Here is a 25178-nt window from a genome sequence, read left to right on the forward strand (position 1 = left end):
CACTGGTTACCAGTGTGTTTCCAAACCCAATTTAAAGTGCTGGTTTTGACCTTTAAAGCCTTAAATGGTTTGGGACCAAGTTACTTGAAAGACCACGTTCACCCATATCGCCCGCCCGCACTTTAAGATCAGAAAGAGAGGCCCTTCTCATCTGCCCATCCATGAGAGCAGTTAGGTGGGTGATCACACATGAGAGGGCCTTCTCTGCAGTGGCCCCACACCTTTGGAACAAGTTGCCATCAGAGGTCTGCCATTTAGGTCTGAGTAATTTGATAGAAACAAGAATAATGTGTAGTGAAAGCAGCGCACAGTAATTCGTAGTAGTATATTTACTAAGCTTTAGAAAGCTACCAAGAAGATGACATTGTGGACACTATTCATCTAGGCAAAAACTTGTGACCAAAGAGGGATTACAAGTAAAATAACTTTGCCTGATCCTAGGTAGCCATCATTTCTCAGAATATCTACTACTTTAACCACACCACATTTATTACCTGGATACTATGCTGGATCCATTGTAGAGATCGCTAGCATAAGACAGCGTTGCCAAGGGTCGGACAGAATTGTAGCGAGTGAATTTGGATAAGCACTCCTGAAATTCATCCAGCTGGCTTGAGGTTCTGCTGTCATCTAGACCGGGGGCAGCGGGAAGAGAGATCAGGATTATTAAAAGGAAGGGTAAATACAGTTTCAGACCACTACAACCCCTTTCCAGGTCCATTCCAGTGACCTAACCCTCAGTTTATACCCCAATTAAATACAAAATGTACTTGAATTTGTAGAACAAGATTGGAAAAGGCCATTTATGCAGTTCATCAAGATCTGTAAACATGCCCTGCAATATGCAACAGTATACTAATTTAATTCAGGGGCAGAATGCCTGAAAGTACATAGAAGACAAGCCTTGTAGTATATCAACAACATTAGGGGACAGGTGTATATTCCTCTATTCCTTTTCCTCATCTAAACCACTTAATAAAATTACCAAATATTGCTGCTTTATGGGAAATGCCTTCTTTCTCCTATTTTTATAAAGTCATGGAACAGGAAAAAATAAAAGATACTATTTCTAAACTGAGTCTAAAATGATCACAAGTAAATGAAAATCGAAACACACAAAACTGTATTTTGTAACACACTGAGCATTCAACTTTTCTTGCAAAACTACAGGATGAGGAAAGAAGCATACATTTCTTCTACAAAGGTTTTAATTTTTGCAGCCATTACCACTCTTGCTATAGCATAAGCACATTGAATCCCAAGGCCGTTTATACAATACAAATTAAAAGGTACTGACAGATGTCATTACTTTATACAATTCCAAAATATACTGCGATCTTAACTTAACTATGAGTTAAGCGCAGCTGCAACAAAGTTGACTATAAACCCAGTTGGCCCCTAGTTTAACCATTTTGAGGAGTCATTTAGAAGTGTATTAGTTAGTGTAGTATAGTTGGAGGAGCAAGGACCATGGCAGGGATAATACAGAAGGAGGGTACGGAAAGGTTTCATTTTCAAGTTAAGGAACAATAATTTGTGCGGAACACAGAAGGGAATGGGAAGTTTGTACAGGGAATGCACATGATATGAACTATCGGGTGCGACAAGATAATAACTATGGTAGCAATAAGTCAGTTCTAGATGTAGGGAAGGGGACTGAGGATAAGAAAAGAAGGATATATAATTCTGCCTTCAGACCATGAACTGCGACATTATATATAATGTCCCAGGGCATGATCTAAAGGCACATGAGACAGCCACCTTGCTGAAGCTAAGCAGGTCTGGGACTACAAGTCAGTGCTGGTCAGTGCTTGGATGGGGAGACCACCTGGGAGCCGCATGTAGCCACCTTGAGTTTCACAATGGAAGAAAGGTGGGATATAAATGTAATAAATAAAATAATAAATAGAATTGAAGTTTTTATGCCACCATATGTTTCCACTGAATGCTCAAGGTGGCTCATAACATGTCATCATCATCATCATCGAAAGATTCAAGTAGTGAAGGCAATGGGATAGCAGATCATACCCCAGATACTGAAGAAAGAGGAGGGGGAAGGGTGGAGAAGGAGAGAGAAAACACAGTCTCCAGTTCTGCACAGGGAGAACCAACATAATTTTGAGACAGACCAAACATCGGGAGCAAAGCAGAGAGAGGAATCATATAAAGCCAAAGCTTTGTATGTGGTTGACAAGGAGGAGGGTAATATAATGTGAGCATAATCAGGGAGACGAAAGCGTTCAAGCCCACAGAAAAATATAAAGCAGAAAACAGAGCAACATTATGGCTATGGGTGTATCTTGCTCACCTAGGAAAATCATTACTCATCCTAGATGAGTGGCAAATGTCATGCTAGATAGGAGAAAGATAATGAGAACCAGAAACATGATAAAGACACAGCATCCCATTCAGTGGCTAATAGGTATTCTACCTGATACTCGAGTCATCCTGGTGGAAAAGTAGCATTGCTCCAGATCCTCAAAATGAGCTGTAAGCCTCTTCCTCCTTGATGCCAACGTACTGTTATACCATGGCTGTTTCTTAGTCTAAATAAAGGAAGGAGGAGAAAAACTATTCAGAAGTAAGGCACAGATCTGTCCAACTCTTTTGGCAGATACTACTGCGCAATCTATAAACAGTTGTTAAGACATTTCAGATATGCAAAGAATCAAAACTGTTTGTACCTCCTTTTTCTGATTCTTTTATGTGATCCAATTACAAAGAGTCACCTATGATTCTTGTTTGTATGAAGGTCATTTCAACAGATCTATAGTTATGCTTTAGGCATAAGATTCAGAAGATGATTAACACAAAACCATTTATCACAATATTCAAATGAATTGACAAAACAGCAATGTATCTTAGGGCGCAATCCTATGGCCACTGGACAGTGGCTAGATGGCCACAGGATTAGTTGGTTTCCGGGAACTGACCTCAGAGCTTGTGCTCTGAGGTCGGTTCTCCCTGCCCGCTCCCCTGCCCGCTTGTAGGCGGCGCAGATCGTCCCCAGGCCCATAGGAAGTTTTTCTATGAACTAGGCTACTTTATCTGTTGGCACTGATTACATTTTGTCTTGTACAGCTTCACAGAGCTCAGACCACACAATGATAATTTAGCATGCTCTGTTGGCAGTAAGTTGAGTTGACAGCCTAGTTCATAAAAAAACTTTTCAGTCTGCAGCATTGCCATGGTGTTTTTGTTTAGTCTGAGGTGTTTTTCACTCTGAAGAAGCTATATATATGTGAAACAGGATCATATGGGGTTCCTGTTAAGTTTCAGAAAAGAGTCTTGGAAAAAGGCTTTTGGGAGACCTTCAGAAAAAACTTTTGGAAAAAGAATTTCACAAAGACTTCTTAAATATACTTACTGTTTAAATTTTCTCCTATTACATGTATAACATATCTACATCATTTTTTCACATTTATATTATTTCTGTTTAACCACTATTCATTTTCACTAAAATATAAATCAGCAAAAATTATAAATGACTGTAAGCATGTTTCAATATCGTTACATTATTAGATCAATATACCTAGACCAGTTTTCAGTTCTGTGCTAATTGCAGTTTCATATTTGGTTCTCTACAACTGTGGCCCTATTTTCTGTTCTAAGATATAGTCAACTGACAGTGTCTACATTATAACAAATCTGTATGGTTTTCTCAACTGCCCATCCCAAGTATGTCTACTATGACTTTAACAATGGTATTAATTTGGCAGTCAAATTCAATTACATGCAGCCTCCTAATGCTATTGCCAATGTCAATTTCTTGTTATAAATTAGGGATGTTAGAGAAATCTACAATGGAATCAAATGAGTTCAGATTTCTATGAATCCGACCCACAAATTGTGCAGTGTGCTGGCTTTTCCCAAGTTGTACTGATTCCGCAGACTTGTGGACCAGTTTTTTTACTTTCTGGGATGTTATGCAAATTTAATTGTAGAAAAATTCATCAAATAAGAAGACATCAGCCAAAAATGTGCATTTCCCCCATAGGCGAAACATGAAAATGCACATTTTAGGGAGATTTGCACATTTGGGGGGGGGGGTCATATTTTTGCAAGTGCGAATTTGCACATATACAGGAAATCAGAAAAAAACTGATTTCATCAATGTGGACAACGGAATGAAAGTCACTTGACAATCTGTGAAATGCAGGCAGAACAGATTTTACAAAATTCCTACATCCCTAATACAAATATAGGACAGTATTCAGCACCAGCTGCACTTACATAACTGACATAGCACTAGCATAAGCAACCTCTAGCACAACATCAAAAGTGTAAGGCACGACAGGTTTCCCAGAAAACCTGCTGTACCAGCTTACACCATCAGCATTGCGCTAGATGTTGTGTATGCTAGTGCCACATCAGTTGGGTATGTGCAGCGGCCCTACTGGATACTGCCCAGAGTTTAGTAGAAACATACTTTCACACTTACAATCCAAAGTATTAAATTCATAGAATTCTGCACTTTAGAATATGAATCTAGCAGTTTTACAATACATGATTTAACACTGGCCGGGGGCAGGGGGAGGCCTTGAGTAATGTTAGGCCTTCCAAGTCTTCGAAAACAAAATTTCAAGTATTTAAATCAATTTGGCCCCAGAGTAAGATTTAAGTAAGCAGCAAAAGGTTCAGAGCTCATACACATCCCCTTTTTAATGTCAGGCAGTTTTGAGTTATGTATAGATATGTGTTTACATATGACCTATCTATTTTTTAAAAAAATACTTTTTATTCTATTTTTTATCTTTATAAATGAAATAAACAGTACCAACAACCTAGTCATTATCTACAGTTTCCAACAATACAGTATTCTTAGGAGGACACAGCAATAACGAAAAAGCAAAAAAAGAGAAGAAGGAAAAGGAAGAAGAAAGCAAGAAAGAAAAAGAAAAAATATATAAAAAGTAACTTAAAAGGATTAAATTTAAACTGCATTACACACAAACTTCAAGTATCATTCTACTTAAAAGTTATACCTATAACATTGCCAATATTACAATTCAGTACAGCATGGATAATCAACCTTACATTTCAATATTATATCTTCAGTCTTGTATAGCAAAGGAGCAAGCCTACAATTCATTTCCAGTAACCATATATTGCCCTTCAGTTAACATATAATAGTAAAGCTTAACAACTTAACCAGCCAAAAATATTACTAATTAAAGTCTCATAATAATGATAGTAATAATAATAAAAAGGAAGGAAATTAAAAAGGATAATAATAACTTTATGCTATCTATATTTTAGATAGTGTCATTTATAAATCTATATATGAATGTATACATATCTATACACACACAAACAGTTATTATACAGTATATCATGTCTAATGTAAAAAAAGAGGAAGTAAGAAAAAGCGAGAAAAAAAGGGGGATATATGTAAACAGTCCTCTGGACTGGCATACTGCCCGGACCTTATAACCCAAACAAATCCAAAGAAGAATAAATGAAAAGTTCCCAGCTCATGAGGCTGGGGAAGATGTCTCCCATGCTTTACTTTGAACGACAGGTAGCCAAGCCTCCGCCATTTCATGATTTAAAAACTTTTTCATCTGGCCTTCAAAAAGAATGCAAAATATAGCAGGATAGTTGATATGATATTGCAGATTCATTTGTCTTGCCTGATTGCTCGCCTTGGTAAATTGCCTTCTTTTGTCAGCGATTTCTTTAGTGTAATCCAGACATAACGTAACTTTGTCTTGTGTTGGCCCCCCAAAAAGTTCTCCCACTTCCCTTGCCAAGTGCAAAATGTGATTTTTTGTGGAAACTCTTGCAAATTGAACTATAACAGTATAGGCAGTCCCTTTGGTGCCATGAACTGGACCTGGAACACGGTATGCATGCTCAATATCAAGTAAATAATCAGGTGGCAGAGCGAGTAGCTCATGCAGAAATTTATCCAAGAATTAAAACAGACTTATATCAGCAGGCAGATCTTTGATACCAAGGATACGCAGATTCGCTCTACAAGTATATACCTCCACTTGGGAAATTCTCGCAGACAGGATATTATGGGAGGCATGCATAGCCGTCTCTTGCGCAGACACCTGGTCTTGGAGAGCATTAACCTTCAATTCCATCTTTTGCAAAGAACTATTAATTAAATCCACAGCCCCTTGAAGGTTAGTAATAGAATCTTGGATTGTATCCAGCCTCTTAGCCTGTTCTGCTAATTGAGAAGACAAAGTTCTTATCAGAGCCAGCAACTCATCTACATCTCCGGCATCTCTAGAAACCTTTGCCAAGGGAGGGTTTGGGGGAGCTGGCGGTGGTCCTGCGGCTTTTTTCCTTCCCCTTGATGCTGCCATCCTCCTCTTCCGTAAAGAAAGCAAGTAAGTATAATTACAAACAGTCACTTCAACAGATTTTGCAGGTCCTCAGATATTGTTGGTATTTTTAATTCATAAATACTTTTGGAACTCATCAGCACTGAAGTCTCCTAATTACATAGGAGTTTCAAAACAGCTTTGAGTAGATGACGCTCCAGAAAACTGACCTTAGAGTCCAGCTCTTCTGCTGCTCCGCAAAAGTTGTTCTTCCAAGATCTTATCCAGATGGTACTCTAGCGTCCCCTTTTAATTCCAGGGGAAGATGAAAAGGTTTTTCAACCTTTTAAAAGCTGTTTGAGGAGGCGACCTGCGGAACCTCCGCAGGACGCTTGCCAGGGCGACATGGCTCCTACCGGCACATATGACCTATCTATAAATGTTCTTGACGAGCTGTAATTTTTCCTGCCTTCTTACTCCCAAATTGATTTTGTGATCAAATGCTGCAGAAATGCAAGCTCTAGTTTATTATAATGTTATTGATGCAGCTCTAATAAGAAATATAAATTTTAAACTGAAAAAGTTAACACACACCTGTGTTTGCCTTCAAAATATTAATGCTTTAAAAGATTTAATGCACAGGATCTAATGGAAAACCCACTCTGCATTTCACACACTAACATCAAGATGTTAAACAGATTTATTTGGGAGTAAGCTCCACTTTGATTTCAATGCAACTTGCATTGTGGTGTGTGCATTTAAGACACACCCAGATTACATCTTTACTATAGTGTGTGTGTGTGTGTGTGTGTGTGTTCAAGGACCCCTTCCTCACACAAAACAGAGGAGAAACCAGGCCTTTAATCCATTTAGGATACAGTGTTGAAACAAGCTAATGTTCACAAGAAGCTCAACACACCTCAGATAAGGTAACAAACAAATGCCACTACATTAGGCATAGGCAACTCGCTCAGGAATGAAATCAGGGACCCTCAGTGGATCAGAAGACTACAACTACCATCCTTGCATGAACACATAGAGCAAGGTACTCCTGTACTAAATTAAAGGTCTGTTCTTCAACCTGTTATTAACTGCTAGCCTGGCACAATGCATCTTTGATGAAACCAAGCTGTCTAACACCTCCATAGGATGTTTTCTGACATACATAGGCTGTTTTCTAACTTTCTTTGGGAGGAAGTAGACCTAGAGGGAAGCTAACCCTATGTTGCTATTTGCTCCATGGGGAAAAACATATACTCCCCCACAGAGATTACAGCAGCTTGAAAGGTGGCAATTTTTACTGGGAAAATAACAGAGAAAGGGTTAATTCCCCTCCTCCATAATCCTGATCTGCATCAAGGCTTCTTGAGGCTGCTATTCACTTTTTTTAAAATGTAGGAGATCCATGAATAGGATCTGCTGCATCATGACTACCTTGGATCTCACATGCACTGAATTACACCTGCCATTTTATTGCTCACAATTCTGAAAGATTCATTTAAGTATCTAAGGTATTGGAGAGGTTTCAGTGCTTTGCATTTAAGCCATGAAATAGCTTTGACAACTCGCTGAAAATGCTTAAAAGTATCCAGAGCAATCTACAAGACTGAGAGAGAAATGTCTCAGATCTTATTTCCCAACTTTGTACATATCAAGCTTATTTTCTTACCTTGGAACTGCCACTAAATCCAGGAGGCTGGCTGTATTCTGTAGAATCAATAACGCTACTGTAAAATAAAGAACAATCTGAATAAATAAGTTAGAGTGTGTAGTTCTAACGCCTCTGAAATTCAATAACTTTAATGTATCTAAAAATATGATCTATCTACTACAGGGGAAAGGGTTTTTACACAAAGTTCTTAGGTGGATAAAATTAAGGAGCAATTTCAAGCTCTTTCAGGGGTGATGAGCTTGGAATCTTTAACAGGGCAATCCTAAGTGGGATACTGGAGTGAAGCAGTAGATCCTCCTCTGCTTCCAAAGTGTGCTGGCTCGCACCAGCCAAGACACATTGGGGAGGAGGGCTTTGTGGCCCAGCTGATCTTTATTTATTTTTTAAACCCACTGAAAATAATAGATCTCACTATGCCAGCTTCAGGATAGGTTAGCTGAGGGGCCTGATCCTCGGGCCTCTTGGTGGATTGGAGGGCTTTGGATCCAGTATTTCTAAAGCCACCAGCATTCTGCCTTACCACCAGAGACAGCTTTCTGCGAGTGGAAGTGGGCTGCTAGGCAAAGGGCACTGCGCTGTTGGCAGGGTCCTTGCCACTGGCCCCCATCCCCAAGCCTGCAGAACTGGGGATAAGCACTGCTCTGATAGTTATTTAAAATATGTATATACTGCCCTGCGACGCTCCCAGGAGGCTTCCAGAAGCATGGTTTTCCTTGAAAACAAGATGCATACTCCCTATGCCCCCTTGTTTTAAAGCAAAATAGCCCCTTTTTTGCCACTACTGCACTGACAAATGTCTGTGAAAAGCTGCTGCACCACCAAATTTCAGCAGCAGTAGGGCAGTGGAGGCCACCAGAAAGGCCAGGGAGACATATGCATTAAAAAATGACTGCCCTCTAGGTTCAGCCCACCTTTTAAAAGATTAGTTATATAGTTATTTCCAAACCAAGTATTTACACACAGAAAGCCCTAGAAGAACATGCATTTGCTAAATATTTGCATATGCTGTTTCTTTAATACATCTCTGAAAGAAACCTGGAAAATTTAGTTCCATACTCAGTTTTCTTCCTTATGTTTCATCACTAGCAGTGCCAGAATGGGAGGTGGCTAGGTAAACTCATTTCATGGAGTTAAATTGTAAATAAACTGAGCGAAATGACTTTACGAAGCCATGTGTGTGTTAGCTACACCAGAACCGTACAATACAATCAACATGTATTTTTAAAGCATAGAACTGGAAATTTATCAAAATTCATTCCTTATGTGACTGGTTAAATAAAATCTGGAACATTATAATTATGGACAGGTTCACAGCCATTGTACATAGCAGAGCTGGGAATGGATTTGCTCTTGACCTTTTCATCAATGGAATTGCAGTATCTCTTACTGGAATAAGAAGACTAAACACAGTGCAAGTTTTAAGTATAACATGAACTGGTATAATATGAATATATTAAGTTCATATTAAGTATAATATGAATAATATGAATAATATTCATATTAAGTATAATATGAATAATATTCATATTAAGTATAATATGAATAATATTCATATTAAGTATAATATGAATAAAAGAGAACTTTCATCTCTTTTATTCTATTTTTGTTTAGGAGTTTTTGACAATGATATGAATATGTTTTTTTATTTTGCTTAAAATATGCTTACATGGGTTTAGTTTGTCTGTATTTTTGTATGGTTTCATTTGTAATAAACTTGAAAACAAAAAACAAGTCTTTCCAAAGAATATATCTATCTTGAAATTGCTTTATATAGGCCACATCAATGTTATGACTGTTCAAGCACAGATGAAAGCATTGTTTCATTGAACCATTAAGCAGTGGTATGTGTTAAGCTATCACAGGAATTAGTTAATGGAACACTGCCACTGAGAAAGGAGATACCAAAGAGTAGCTTGAGGATATGTGCTTTGTAGCCTGCGAATTTAGATCTGTGCCATTATGGAAATCTAGACACGGAAAAGATGTATTTAAACACTGTATCATCATGCATCATTCAACACAGACATACACATCAATATAATCCCAACAGTAATGAACTACACATGTCCCTAGCTGAGATTCTAATCAATACACTAAAAGTAAGGATTCATTAACCTGCTACAGCAAACCTCAATTAGATCAACCTACAGATTCTCCCTGGATTTTCCTCCATTTCTGCAGCCATTCAAAGGAACAGAGTTCTGTTTCTTGTTCTGCTCCTTCCTTTCACTCAGAAACTGACTCAAAGTTAGAACAGGTTGCAATTTTTTTGCCACCAGGCAGGAGAGGAAGCACTCCATCTCAACAAACAGATCAAGGGGCTCAAAAGTCACCTAGCAGCTGTCTGACAACTCATAGCATTTCTCCCAAAGGAAGCACATTACACAGTAAGGACCATGCATGCTGTTCTCCCAGACTTGCGGATAAGATTAATGCAGACTCCCAGTATTGTTGATAAGATTAATGCAGGCAGACAGAATGGACCAAACAAACTTTAAACTTAGCTCTTGGCCACTTAAACATTACATTCAAACTTGCATACCAAGCAAAGAACATCAGAGGCCGCTCATTACCCATGTGAGATAAAACTATACCAGCCATTATTTATGCCAAACAATTATAACAGGTTCTGCAGAACTCAAAACACAGGGGAAAACTTATTTAATTTTAAGCCTATCAGGGATCACAAATGTTGCTTTTTCTGACTGGCATCCAGTTTATGATGCTATTCATTTTTCAAGTCTTCTTAAAAAGTACAGCCAATAAACACAAAGAACAATAGTATTAGGTTGATGAGCTTTCATTGGGAATGGTTTAGGCATCAGAACAGGCTGCTTTAGGGCAGGAATGGGGCTTAGACTACGGTACTAGTCTTCAACATTTTCTGACCCAGTACCAGCTTTTAACCCAAACTATCAACTTGTGACCACTCCAAATTTTATCATGTGTCCACATTTCTCCTTTGCTTTTCGTGTTGATCAAAAACAAAGGCGGAGAGGGTTCCTGTAGAAGATGGAATTGTCGCAGGTGTAGCTTATCATGCAGGGACAGAAAAGTTGGCTATATACTACCTCAAGGATCAGAACAAGAGCGGGAGAGGGCTATTGCCCTCATGTCCAGCTTGTAGGCTTCTCATAAGTATTTGGCTAGCTACTGTGGGAGACAAGATGCTGGACTAGATAGGACTTTGCTCTGCCCCAGTGGGGCTCTTCTTATGTCCTTGTGAACCTCACAAAATTCTTTCTACGCAACTGTTAAAGCTATAGGGACCCTGAGGTCCTCCTCTGCATCTGGTCATCCTGACTCTCCCCCACCCCCTGCTCCAGTCTTTTCCCTCACTCACACAACCCCCTGCCCAAATTATGGTGCTGTGGGTCTTGTCCAACACCCCAGTTGATGGCCGATGGATAATATAATGTATTTCCCCCAATAGATAGCCTCTATTGGTAGTCTGCTGGGTTTTGTGCAATTTTCACCCATTCTAAACGGTTGAAATGCTTCTCCTAAGCTTTAAGCTACAATATGCTGTCATATTTCGTATTTTTGGCTCCAGCCTTGCCCCCTTTGCCTTCGGCCCCACCCATCACTAGAATGCAGCCCCCAAGAGCTTCTCAGAAATTGAAATCATGCCCTGAGCTGAAATTGGTCCCCCTACGCTGACCTATACAAGTTATGTTTCCTGCCATGAAGACAGAAACATTAATAAACCAGGTGAGTGTGGACTAGGGCAGGAGCGGAGGAGGATGAGATTAAGGGCAGAACAAGTTTTGTTCTATTGTATGTGTTTCCACACATCGGAAGCAACTGATAGATTCGTACCTGTGTGAAGGTGAGTATGGTTCAAACTGAGGCACAGTGCTGTCCTCGCTTACTGGTGAATACAAGCCACTCATTTCCTGGAATACATACAGAGTCACATTACAGTAATTACACAAAATAAGATTTACATCCCCCATTAACAACAGGCACCTTTAGGAGCATATTACTTTATTCATTATTTTTATTTCAGCTCAGCTATTTTTACACAACATTCCCAGCAACCTCTGGAGAGATTAATGATATTTTCTTTGCTTATGCAGCTAACCCAGCTGAGCCACACTGAGCTTGTCATCAAAGTGCTTTATTGAAGAGCAGACTGGTGCAAACAAGACCAGAAGCTCTCTTCTGAGCCTCTTAAAATCAACCTGGATGGAGGAACTCAGGTGTTACCTCTCAGCATTTCCAAATGTTAATCCCTTTATGAGCTTCTTTTAAGATAGCAACTATGAGATAAAATGATATATTTGGGAATAAATAAGTTCATTTTATTTGCAATTCAGCATTTCTAAACCAGTTTCTCTAGGTAACTAAAGCATACAGGCAACCTAGCTACATAGATTGACAGGTAGCAAAACTCTCAAACTAGCAGAGTCAAATTATGTTCTGTTTTACTGGGGTCTCAGATTAAAACTGGGGTCTGGAGGTTTTATTTTGTCTGTGTGCAGAAGATACCTAGTGCATAGTGCTTGGGAAAGCTAAATAGACAAGTTACTACATACCCACTTTCATTGTAAGAAATGTAGCTGGCATGTGAATAAGTTCATTTAAAGGCCTCCTTCACACACACACACACACACACACACACCCCTCAATACCTTGAGGTGTAATCTCACACAGATGCATTATACATGTGAATGCTGTCATCATGTGGACAGTGGCAATCACATGCGTCTTTCCATCTGAGACCCCTACAACTAGCTTCACTCACATGTTTCTAATATTCATATGCATGTTGCAACCACATGGGATCACACCATGTGAATGGAGCTCCCACATTAAAATAGGCTTCATTCTATTAATTAACTAATTAACTGAAAAATACCCAAATAATAAACAGGGGCTAGTTTACTATTCCCATTTGATAACAAATCTACCTAAATGATGCTTCCTGGCTAAAGCCTTTTATTTGGCACAATCATTTTGTGGGCTGAAGTTTGATGTGTTAAAAAAATTTTTAAAAGAGGCTGAGTGTTCCCCCCATCTTGTCACACAGGCCACCAAACGTTTTTATACAACTCCCAATACTTCACAAGCAGTTTGTAAATAGAACAAACACACACAGAAACGAAAAGAATTCTGAGAATTAACCAACCATTTGGAAGTTACACAAGAATTTGCAAAACCTTCACATCAAGCAAAAAACTTCAAGCATTCAAGTGAATGAATTAACGAGAGAGCTTAATCTGTTCCGTTTCTCCATTACTGAAGCAAGTGCCATAAATTTAACAAAGCAGCCCACAGCAAGGAAGACAGTTTGATGGGAGTGAAAAACTGCTCAAGTTGCAACAATGGCTGGGCGCCTCACCTCCACTCGTTTAATATCTTCTTCCAGAACACTCAGCTCCTTTTGAATCTGTTCCAGTTGCTATGGATGAAAAAAGGATAAAAGAAATCTAAGCCAATTTGTACTGGCAATACTGAGGTGGTCATAAATTAAGTCATTTTCTTTAAAAAGAGAGCGAGCATGCATGCTGTATTGGAAAACAGCACATTTCAGGTAGTTACTATGCACAAACTAAAGTGTATTCAGGAAGGCATTAGATAGGCAAACTACATTAAAAGCATGTTGCAAGCTGTGAAATCTATGCAATAATGTTATGTTCCTCACCACCAGTAACAAATAGGCTCCACATTATTAAATGTTAATATGTGGTACTCTTAACATCCATGGTTTTTAAAGTGATTTAAAAAAACAATTATGCTTCAAGTAATTAGAAAGTCACTGATAATCCACCCACCACTTGCCTATAACAACAAAAACTCTTTAGGAAACAAGTAAAAAAAAATAATTGAACCCAAGTGTAATTGCATTTGCCTAGCAATAAATATATTTCAGAACTGGCAAGGGCACCAGTGTTAACAGATCCAAACATTTTTGAAAGGATGGGAAGCCTTCATACAACTAGTTGTGACTTGTTATCAAAAGATTACAATGGAATAATCCCAATAGTTCAACTGAATTGAAATTTGGCCTATCTCCAGTAGAGCAAGAAAAAAAGATTACCTAGCACACTACCAGTTGCTGAATAATTGGACTGACTCCTACCCATGCTATGATAAAAAAGCCAACTGCCCCATATTTTACATTAAAAAAAAACACTTATTTCCCCTTGTCTGGCTATAGAACTGGGCAGAATCTCAGGCCCATGGCCTGATTCCTCCAAACATGGGGTCCCAATCTGATCCTCTGGGGTCCCCAGATGCCCGCCCTTGACCCCTTTCCCCTGAACACTGATCATTTCACAGTTTCCTGGCTTGTGTGCATTTTTTTCTCCATTCTGAAAGGTTGAAATTCCTCACCTAAGGCTTAGTAACTGCCAATAAGAGCTTTAAGCTAAAACATGCTGATATTTGAGGCATTTTGGGCCCCACCCGTTTTGCCTTCAGTTCCATCCACCACTGGAATGCGGCCCCCAAGAGTTTCTCCAAAATGGAATTCGGCCCTCAAACTGAGGTTCTGCACCCCTGCTATGGGGTCTCACATAAAACAGCTCTGATCACCCTTGAACTATCTGAATGTAGAGATGTAAAAATACACTTATCGAATTAAATACATTCATACTGGGCTGTAGCTTAGGAGCAAAACAAAGTCAGTTCATCAGTTCAGGTAGAATTCTGCTTCCTGAGGATCTAGGATTCCCAATCAATCCATCGATCAATCAATCTCTAGCCCTTATGGCTATGCTTGGAAGCATATAGGTAGTACCCTCTGAAATCTAAAAACCCTGAAGGATGGTTGAATAAAGATTTCTGGGGGTTTATTTATTTAGTAGATTTGCAACTGCTTTTCAGAGTCCCAAAAGTAGTTAATACTCATAAAAATGTAGTACTTCCATTAGCAATCTTAACCTTTAAACAGTAGTGTAACTGAAACAGGAGCTAAAGTCTGATGGGTTTGTGAGTCACGCTTCAGTGTCCCCAGTCTTCCAAAGATTAGCAAGATCAGAATTATGCAAAAGCAGCAAAAGATTAAAGGGACCTGCAAGGGCCTTGCTAGCCCCCCATTTCCCATCACAGAATCAGAATGCTTGAACCTGGAACTGAGTCCTACTGCATTCTAAACCTCTCCTTTATGTCCCTCCTCCCCTGGAATAGGTAAGTATCTATCCTCTCTGAACTCTCAATCATTTCCCAATTTTTCTCACCTCTCCACTCCCCCTCTCACTCCACCTGACCTTATATCACTACACAGAGGTTGCCTTATTGTGTCTACGACTGGCTGTCAAATCCCTAGTACCACCACCACCCTTTACTTGGCAAATGTAACTTCCCCACCTCCATTGCTCCCTTTCTCAGTCTACTTACTAGTTAGAGTAACTGCTGCCAAGCTAACTTAATTGAGTTAATCTAACTTCTCCATTCTGTATCAAAGTCATATATTTGGTAATCTCATATACGTTGTAATAAAGCCTATATTATTTGATGCCAGACTTAGTGGGCCAGTTTGCACTATCAAAACAAGCCACCATGGCTTATTTAAATTCCAGCACACACTGTGTGATTTCCATAATCACCTCCCGGGCGTGCCTTGTTGTGTCATCAGAACCTGAGCAGAATGACTTGCTGGAGGGGGAAACAACCCTCCAATTACCCATGGGCTGTTGTAGGGTTATTGGACGGTTGTTTCCTCCTTCAACAAGCCATGCTGCCCAGGTTTGGACGACACAAGCCACACCCAGGCAGTGATTATGGAAATCATGCCTGGCACGTGCCACACTTTAAATACGCCACAGTGGCTTATTTTGATTGTGTGAACCAGTCAGTTTGTGCTTAATAGCTAATATACATATAAAGTGGAACCACCACCTGGTGCACCTCATACTCTAGGTCCATGAGTCATACTTAAAACACACCTGTCATTTATATGTGCATACTTACATGATAAAAGACACATGGTAACAGGTAGTGGGGGGTACAACAAGCCTTTTGGTAGGTGTTATGCAAATTTACTTTACAGGACAAGAACACTCTAAAATCTATCAAATTTTCTTACATGAATCGGAAATCACCTGCACCTTTTCTTACTTTTAATAACTGCAGCTTGAAGATACACATTAGGTAGTCCTTGTAGCCAATTTCTAATAGTGTCCTTTATCCATACAAAAGTCAAGATGTTGGTTTTATCAAGTGTATTTGCAGCTCAAGTACAGTGCAAGACAATATGCTCAGGTAGAAGAACCTTCTCACCTCTATACATACAGTCCTATATTCAAGCATGTATATGTCACAGAAAGCAATTTAGGGCACAATCCTATGCATGTTTAAACAGAAAAAAGTCCTACAATTCCCAGCATTTCCAGCCAGCAGGACTTTTTTCTGTCGAAACATGCACAGGATTGCGCCCTTAGGCTTCAATCGTATGTCCGCATACCTCGGAGTAAACCCCGCTGAACAAAATTGGATTTACTTATGAGTAGACATGTATATGATCGCACAGTAAGACTTGAAACACAGGAATTCCTAGGTTGGGAATGCAGGTTTGGGAGTATGTTGACTGACTCTAAAGAGAGGGATATTTCCAGCCACAACAGTATAACTTTACATTCACTACTACTAACTACCTCCCATACTCAACATACCTACTTCCTAGCATTTTAAATGATGAATTACACACAAGAGCTGAATTCCTGTTTACATCTAAGCATTTAATATGTTTTATAGAGAGCAATTTTGTTCTTAAGGGAAGTCCTTTGTCAAAAGAAAAAGAATTTAACATTTAATGCCAGTAAGAGTTTTTAAAAACAGTGCTGGTCCACCATGCCAGTTTTTTCAGTCATTGACATGTCTTGCAGGCCTGTGTCTGCAACATGGTTTTTCCTATATAAGTGAAAGGGCTAAAACCTTCAGCTTTCATTTTAAGGAGTAACATTTAGGGGGAAGGCCAAGAGCATCCCCAAGGGTCAGCGTTCTGTCCCAGGAAAAACCCAGAGAATAGCTAGTTTGCCTCCTCTTCACTGTGCTAATATGAGATAGAACATAAAGCGCTACAATTAAGATCTGGCTGCTGTAATACTGTAACCTTTAATATCAACATGTAAACTGTTGATAATCCTCTACTCCACAGAGAAAATACCTTGCTTTTAAGCTTACAGATTTAGCCTATCAAGGGCTAACTAAAGATGATAGTCATCTAGTTATCTCAACACATTACCAGAGAACAAGATATTTCAGGGTTATCATTCCTACTGTGAAAATTTCAGTAGCACTGAAACTCCCAACTAGTATACAGTTGGTTTGGGGGCTAGTCTTATTATTGCATATGATTGTAGCAGCCAGGATACTGGAAACTTTCACAAACACTGAGAGAACAGTATACTAAATTACACTAAATTATGGGATTTAGCTGTTTTTAGTAAACTTACTTGGGACTATTGGAATGCAGCAAGGGGTTTTTAGCATTAACTGTTTTGAGAACTGGTTTTTTTAAAACTTTATTAGAACACTAGATATATGTCGATAAATGGTAACCATATCATTGAAATGATGTGCATCTCCAATTGTTTGATACCACTTAGCTCTTCGTTAGGTTGATTTTTCCCCTCTTGTTTTCATTTGCTGATATTGTTTGGTGCTTCAGAATAAATGTATAATTAGAATACATTGTTTTAAAATAATAAAACAAAAGGTGTTGCAGTATTTTAAATTTAAGAAACATTTCTACAAACATGTTCCATAAATTTAAATCAAAAGCACGCACACACCAAGAAGCAACATTCCAGTAATGAGGCAGCCTTAGACGGCAAGCTAGTCATCACACTGGCTGCGATCATTGGCATTTATAAAATTCAATGATTAAAAAAATTACAAATCAGATATTTAAAAAAGAATTTTTATTGTAAATAAAATGCTAAATGTCTTTTAAAAAAACACACATAATAACAATTAGATCTCATCATATATATGGTAAACCTGCACTTAACAGTCTGTTAAAAAAAGAACTGGTGGCTCTATCACACTCACACACACTGAATTACATGGGCATTCACTTCAGTTTTTCATCTCATGAATGTGGCTCTGCCCAGCCTAACTACCAGCTCTTGCTTCTTGAAAATTCTAGGCTTTCAGTTTCTGTTTCTCTGATTAAAGTTACTATTTGTTTAATGTGAGGTCGAACAGGGCCAAACAATATAGCAGGGTGGATTTTAAAAAAGGATGATTTAAACAAAACCATTTTTTAAAATGTAAATTCAATTTTAAAAATGTAAATACTAAGATTTTCGCCACATGAAAATACACTGTTCTAGTCTGCCTAGAAACTAGCAAACCTTAGCTCAACCTATCAGTCATGGACATTTCATTTTTGTTTGTTACTTCCTTTTTGTGAGTGTGATGCTGGAACAAGCCAGGGGGAAGCAGAAAGGACTAATACTGGAAAGAGAGAAGACAATATCATCCAGCGTCTTCCTTTATTTCCAATATTCCTCTTTCTGGTCATGAGAAATACCCAGTATGGGAATATTTTAAAGACGTTGGGCAGGTTTGCATGATTGCCGGGGGGGGGGGGGGGGAGAAGCCATCATGGCATCTCCCCACACCTCTGTGAGTGCGTCCCACATGCTGCTTGTTTACATAATTACCTGCACTGCACTGCAGATTGGCATGTCTTCCGAACCCAGCATGCAGCGTGGCAAGGGTGACTTCATACCCACCCTATAACCCCTACTTCACATCGTGGGTTGTAAGCTAGGTGTACAGGTACCCCCGCTGCGCCACACACCAGGTTTAAATGACACGCCAACCCGCACTGCAGCACGAGTAATTATGTAGACAACTGGCATGTGCATAGTACGCACAGGGCGGGGGAGACACCACAATGGCTTCTTTTACCCCCATGATTGTGCAAACCCAGTCATTACCTCTTTAAGTAAAAAAGAAACGCATGCAAAATATATACAGTGAGACAGAGATACAAAGCCTGCTTGTAAGACTGAAACAGTGTAAATAATACTCCATTTACTTGTAAATTAACATGGCTTTGTACCCAAAGCTGCACTATAGTTTAGGGATCAGATTTGCACCATTGTTCATGATTTCAAGGTTTCAATAGGAAACTTGATTTAAATCAGTGATTTAAGTCAACCTTTTTTCTTGCTGGTTTAAATACTGATTTAAATCGTTGATTTAAATTGCCTTGACTTAAATCAATCCACCCTGATGCTTATTTAATCAATCCTAGCTTAAAAAGCCAAGAGAGGCACAAGCTTCATGCACCTGCATGCAGCCACTTGGCACCCGTTTCACTCTTCCTTTGGGCAAGCAGGGAAACAAGCCAGGAAGCTGCAGTCAGCCATAGCTTCCTGTTAATTCCCAACAGGGAACTATGGGTCATGGCTTCCAAACAAGTCTGGATACTGAAGCCAATTTTAAACCATGGTTTCTGTATCCTGGCTTGTTTGGAAGGCATACATCACAATTTCCCAGTTCTGATGTTAACAAGAATGTATGGTCAACCTGTTTCCTAGCTTAGTTTCCCTTTTCACACAACAAAAGGAGCAAAGTGGCTGTATGTGAGCACATGAATCTCATGTGTATCTCAGTTTATTAAGCCAGGATTTGATCATCTGAATCAGGTCACTATGTCTTTCATAGGCTATCGCTGGGATCTAAAGAACCCCATATGCTGGCCTAGAGAGTTTATATGTGTACAGTGACTTTCCCAGTGATTATTTCTAGTTGCAGCCTTTTCACCACATCAGATACCACTCCAAAGCATCTCTTGACCTTTGGGAGTGGGTTTTCAGGTAGGTGTGAAGAGCCCCTGTGAAAAGAAAGGTCATGAAGAAAGGCCACAAAAGCCACATAAACCTCATATACAGTTCTTTAGATACTGGCCTATGAACTTAAGCATTTAAATCCATAGGCCAGCATTTCAAAACTAATTTGGCCAAGCTTTCTTTTGTCATTCGATTAGCAAGGTTACATAACCAAAGGTTTCTAGAAGACAGCACGTGAAAGCAGCATCGTCTCACACTATAGAGATCTAGACCAACACCAATTGTTAAGTAATCCACAGGATACGCAAGAATGCTTGGAACAAAATTACAATCCATTATTTAAAGACTGTAACCATGCAGTGGAACAAAACCCCTGCCTCCAGAAAAGTCGGGTATTGTTGTTGTTCAGTCGTTAAGTCATCTCCGACTCTTCGTGACCCCATGGACCATAGCACACCAGACCTTCCTGGCCGCCGCTCTCTCCCAGAGTGTGCTCAAGTTCATATCCATTGCATCGGTGATGCTATCTAGCCATCTCATCCTCTGCCGTCCCCTTCTCCTTTTGCCTTCAATCCTTCCCAGCACCAGGGTCTTTTCCAGGGAGTTTTCTCTTCGCATTAGGTGGCCAAAATATTTGAGCTTCAGCTTCAGTATCTATCCTTCCAATGAGCACTCAGGGTTGATTTCCTTTAGGATTGACCAATTTGACCTCCTTGCAGTCCAGGGAACTCATAAGAGTCTTCTCCAGCACCACAGTTCGAAGGCATCAATTCTTCGGCGCTCAGCCTTCCTTATAGTCCAGCTCCCACAGCTCCCACAGCCATACGTTACTACTAGGAAAACTGGGAAAACTGGGAAAGTCAGGTATACCAAATCAGAATAAGGATCTAGTTAAAATCTGATTGGGTAGGAGTACTCCAGAATAAATCATTAACACATAATCAACATCTTACAGCTGAAGAGCCTGTGCACCTTTTGCTTTAACGCTGCAACGTACTGTTGAGCTGAGTGAATATAAATAACATGGTAGAGGAAGGGGAAGAGGAACGCATTTCTCTGCACTGCATTGCTCAGCCAGGCTCTATACCTAATTAAAGTGGTGCTAAAACCATGTCTTTCTCTCTACCTTTAAAGGTCAGCATATACCTTTAGTGAGTTTTCTTATAGGTAGGCTGTATCTTTGGTAGTCTGCCCTGCAGAGTCTCGGGCAATGCAGAGCAAAGCAGCCTCCCAGCAATCAGACTCTGAGATAGATAACTTTAAGAGACAGGCCGAATGGTATACAAACAAGCAAGAGAATAGAAGCTTTTACATCATATTGCATCATACAGTACATGTCAAGAATTAATATATTTCCTTGGGCCCTTTCTGCATGTTTGAAGAATTGTCCATTTGAAACATCTAGTATTATGATGCAATATTTAAAAACAAAGACAGCTATACTGACGGGGTCGGGTGGGAACCAAATCCTGTTAGGCAATGGCTGGGTTCGCATGATCACAGGGGTGAAAGGACCCATCATTGGTTCTTTCCCACTCCTGTGTATGACAGTCGCATGACCACAGTTTACATAATTACCCGCAATGCAGTGCAGATTGCCATATCGTCCGAACCTGGCATGTGATGGGGCTGGCTTCATACCCACCCCGCAACCCTTACTGCAGGTCGTGGGCTGTAGGAAACAGAAATGGTTTCAGTCACAGCTCAGCCTGTACTGAAACAGAAAATGATTCCCTGCTTTTGAGGAAAACTAACCACATTTTCCCCTTCATGGATCACTGCCTTGTTGTGGCGAAGGGGCTTGCGTAACTCAGTGAAGCCATAAGCTATGCCGTGCAGGGCCACCCAAGACGGACAGGTCATGGCAGAGAGTTCTGACAAAATGTGGTCCACTGGAGAAGGAAATGGCAACCCACTCCAGTATTCTTGCCAAGAAAACCCCATGGAACGTATCACAAGGCTAAAAGAGATGACGCCGGAAGATGAGCCCCTCAGGTCGGAAGGTGTCCAATATGCTACTGGGGAAGAGCAGAGGGTATTTCCAAGTAGCGCCAGAAAGAGTGAAGCGGCTGGGCCAAACCCGAAAGGACACTCAGCTGTGGATGTGTCTGGCGGTGAAAAGAAAATCCGATGCTGTAAAGAACAATATTGTTTAGGAACCTGGAATGTCAGATCAATGAATCAAGGTAAGCTGGAGGTGGTCAAACATGAGATGGCAAGATTGAACATCGACATCTTGGGAATCAGCGAACTCAAATGGACAGGCATGGGCGAATTTAATTCAGGTGACCATCATATCTACTATTGTGGGCAAGAATCCCTTAGAAGAAATGGAGTAGCACTCATAGTCAACAAAAGGGTGGGAAAAGCAGTACTGGGGCACAATCTTAAAAATGATAGAATGATCTCAGTACGAATCCAAGGCAAACCATTCAACATCACAGTAATTCAAGTCTATGCCCCAACCACTGATGCCGAAGAAGCTGAGGTTGATCGGTTCTATGAAGACCTACAACACCTTCTAGAACTAACACCAAAAAAAGATGTCCTCTTCATCATAGGGGATTGGAATGCTAAAGTAGGAAGTCAAGAAATCACCGGGATAACAGGCAGGCATGGCCTTGGTGTACAAAATGAAGCAGGACAAAAGCTAATCGAGTTTTGCCAAGAGAACATGCTGATCATAGCAAACACTCTTTTCCAACAGCACAAGAGGCGACTCTACACATGGACGTCACCAGATGGTCAATATCGAAATCAGATTGATTATGTCCTTTGCAGCCAAAGATGGAGAAGCTCCATACAGTCAGTCAAAACAAGACCTGGAGCTGACTGTGGCTCAGATCATGAGCTGCTTCTTGCAAAATTTCGGCTTAAATTGAAGAACGTAGGGAAAACCACTAAACCTTTCAGGTATGACCTAAATCATATCCCTGATGAATATACAGTGGAGGTGAGGAATAGATTTCAGGGATTAGACCTGATAGACAGAGTGCCTGAGGAACTATGGACAGAGGTCCGTAACATTGTTCAGGAGGCAGCAACGAAATCCGTCCCAAAGAAAAAGAAATGCAAAAAAGCCAAGTGGCTGTCTGATGAGGCTTTACAAGTAGCTCACGAAAGAAGGGAAGCGAAAAGCAAAGGAGAAAGGGGAAGATATACCCAACTGAATGCAGAGTTCCAGAGAATAGCAAGGAGAGACAAGAAGGCCTTCTTAAATGAACAATGCAAAGAAATTGAGGAAAACAACAGAATGGGAAAGACTAGAGATCTCTTCAAGAAAATTGGAGATCTCAAGGGAACGTTTTATGCAAAGACGGGCATGATAAAGGACAAAGAAGGCAGGGACCTAACAGAAGCAGATGAGATTAAGAAGAGGTGGCAAGAATACACAGAAGAACTATACAGGAAAGATCTGAATGTCCCTGATAGCCATGATAGTGCGGTCACTGAACTTGAGCCGGACATCCTAGAGAGTGAAGTCAAGTGGGCCTTAGGAAGCATTAGTAACAACAAAGCTAGCGGAGATGACAGTATTCCAGCCGAGCTATTTAAAATCCTAAAAGATGATGCTGTTAAAGTGCTGCATTCAATATGCCAACAAATTTGGAACACTCAACAGTGGCCACAAGACTGGAAAAGGTCAGTTTACATTCCAATTCCAAAGAAGGGCAACGCCAAAGAGTGTTCAAACTACCGCACAATTGCGCTCATTTCACATGCCAGCAAGGTGATGCTCAAAATCCTACAAGCTAGGCTTCAGCAGTATGCGAACCGAGAACTACCGGAAGTACAAGCTGGGTTTCGAAGAGGCAGAGGAACTAGAGATCAAATCGCCAACATTCGCTGCATCATGGAGAAAGCAAGAGAATTCCAGAAAAACGTCTATTTCTGCTTCATTGACTACGCTAAAGCCTTTGATTGTGTGGATCACAACAAACTGTGGCAAATTCTTAAAGTGATGGGAGTACCAGACCACCTTACCTGTCTCCTGAGAAACCTGTACGAGGGTCAAGAAGCAACAGTCAGAACCAGACATGGAACAACCGATTGGTTCAAAATTGGGAAAGGAGTACGACAAGGCTGCATATTGTCACCCTGCTTATTTAATTTATATGCAGAGTACATCATGAGAAATGCCGGGTTGGATGAATCAGAGGTCGGAATTAAGATTGCTGGGAGAATTATGAACAACCTCCGATATGCAGACGATACCACCCTAATGGCAGAAAGCGAAGAGGATCTAAAGAGCCTCTTGTTGAGGGTGAAAGAGGAGAGTGCAAAAGCTGGTTTGAAACTCAACATTAAAAAAACTAAGATCATGTCATCTGGCCCCATCACTTCCTGGCATATAGAAGGGGAAGAAATGGAAGCAGTGACAGATTTTACTTTCTTGGGCTCCAAGATCACGGCAGACGGTGACTGTAGCCATGAAATTAAAAGACGCTTGCTCCTTGGGAGGAAAGCTATGGCAAACCTAGACAGCATCGTAAGAAGCAGAGACATCACCTTGCCGACAAAGGTCCGTCTAATCAAAGCTATGGTTTTCCCAGTAGTAATGTATGGCTGTGAGAGCTGGACTATAAGGAAGGCTGAGCGCCGAAGAATTGATGCTTTCGAACTGTGGTGCTGGAGAAGACTCTTACGAGTCCCCTGGACTGCAAGGAGGTCAAATCAGTCAATCCTAAAGGAAATCAACCCTGACTGCTCATTGGAAGGACAGATAATGAAGCTGAAGCTCCAATATTTTGGCCACCTAATGCGAAGAGAAAACTCCCTGGAAAAGACCCTGATGCTGGGAAAGACTGAAGGCAAAAGGAGAAGGGGACGGCAGAGGATGAGATGGCTAGATAGCATCACGGATGCAATGAATATGAACTTGAGCACGCTCCGGGAGAGAGCAGAGGACAGGAAGGCCTGGCGTGCTATGGTCCATGGGGTCACGAAGAGTCGGACACGACTGAACGACTGAACAACAACAACAACAACCACATTTTTAAAAATCTCTCTAAAATGCCTTCAGCAAGGTTGCTTAGAGGAAGACAATGTGGTAGTTGACAATAGCCTGGAATTTATTAGCAAAGTTCACTGTTGTTGGGCTGACTTATGGCATCAATAGCTCTGCAACACATATGAATCACTGACAGAAGTGGTGAGAAGGTTAGGATTATACACATGGAGCTCTGTACAGGTCAAGCAGGATTGGTTATGGTGCTGCCAAACATATTTTTGGCACAGCAAGAGTCTGGGCCAGTTCACACAATCGAACAGCCCACCGTGGCTTATTTAAGCCACGATGGGCTGTGGCACATACCAGCAGCCATTTTGAATATTTAAGCCACAGCAGCTGCTCATCATGTCATCTGAACTCAGGTGCTGTAGATTATGAGAAGGTTAAACAACCCTCGCATAGTCCAACAACAGTCTCACTCATATACAATAATCCACAGATTGTTTAACCAATGGGTTGTCATT

General features: G+C 40.4%; 1 protein-coding gene across 8 annotated transcripts in view; it reads right to left on the reverse strand.

The window, feature by feature from the left end:
* COP1 (COP1 E3 ubiquitin ligase) overlaps window positions 1-25178 on the reverse strand; it is a 241920-nt gene that overhangs the window by 187557 nt on the left and 29185 nt on the right. For all 8 annotated transcript variants that reach the window (XR_014790395.1, XR_014790394.1, XM_084851212.1 and 5 more), the window contains exons 7-11: window positions 13295-13354; window positions 11770-11846; window positions 7948-8005; window positions 2432-2546; window positions 495-630 (exon numbers count right to left, since the gene is read on the reverse strand). Coding sequence is in view for 6 of the 8 variants with exons in the window: in XM_084851212.1 (XP_084707338.1) it covers window positions 495-630; window positions 2432-2546; window positions 7948-8005; window positions 11770-11846; window positions 13295-13354 (446 nt within the window). In the remaining 2 variants the exon portion in view is untranslated. The remainder of the gene's footprint in view (window positions 1-494; window positions 631-2431; window positions 2547-7947; window positions 8006-11769; window positions 11847-13294; window positions 13355-25178) is intronic.

This window comes from Heloderma suspectum, chromosome 4, assembly GCF_057233095.1.
Source record: "Heloderma suspectum isolate Gila_16-S chromosome 4, 16-S_ref, whole genome shotgun sequence".
Taxonomy (NCBI): Eukaryota; Metazoa; Chordata; class Lepidosauria; order Squamata; family Helodermatidae; genus Heloderma; species Heloderma suspectum.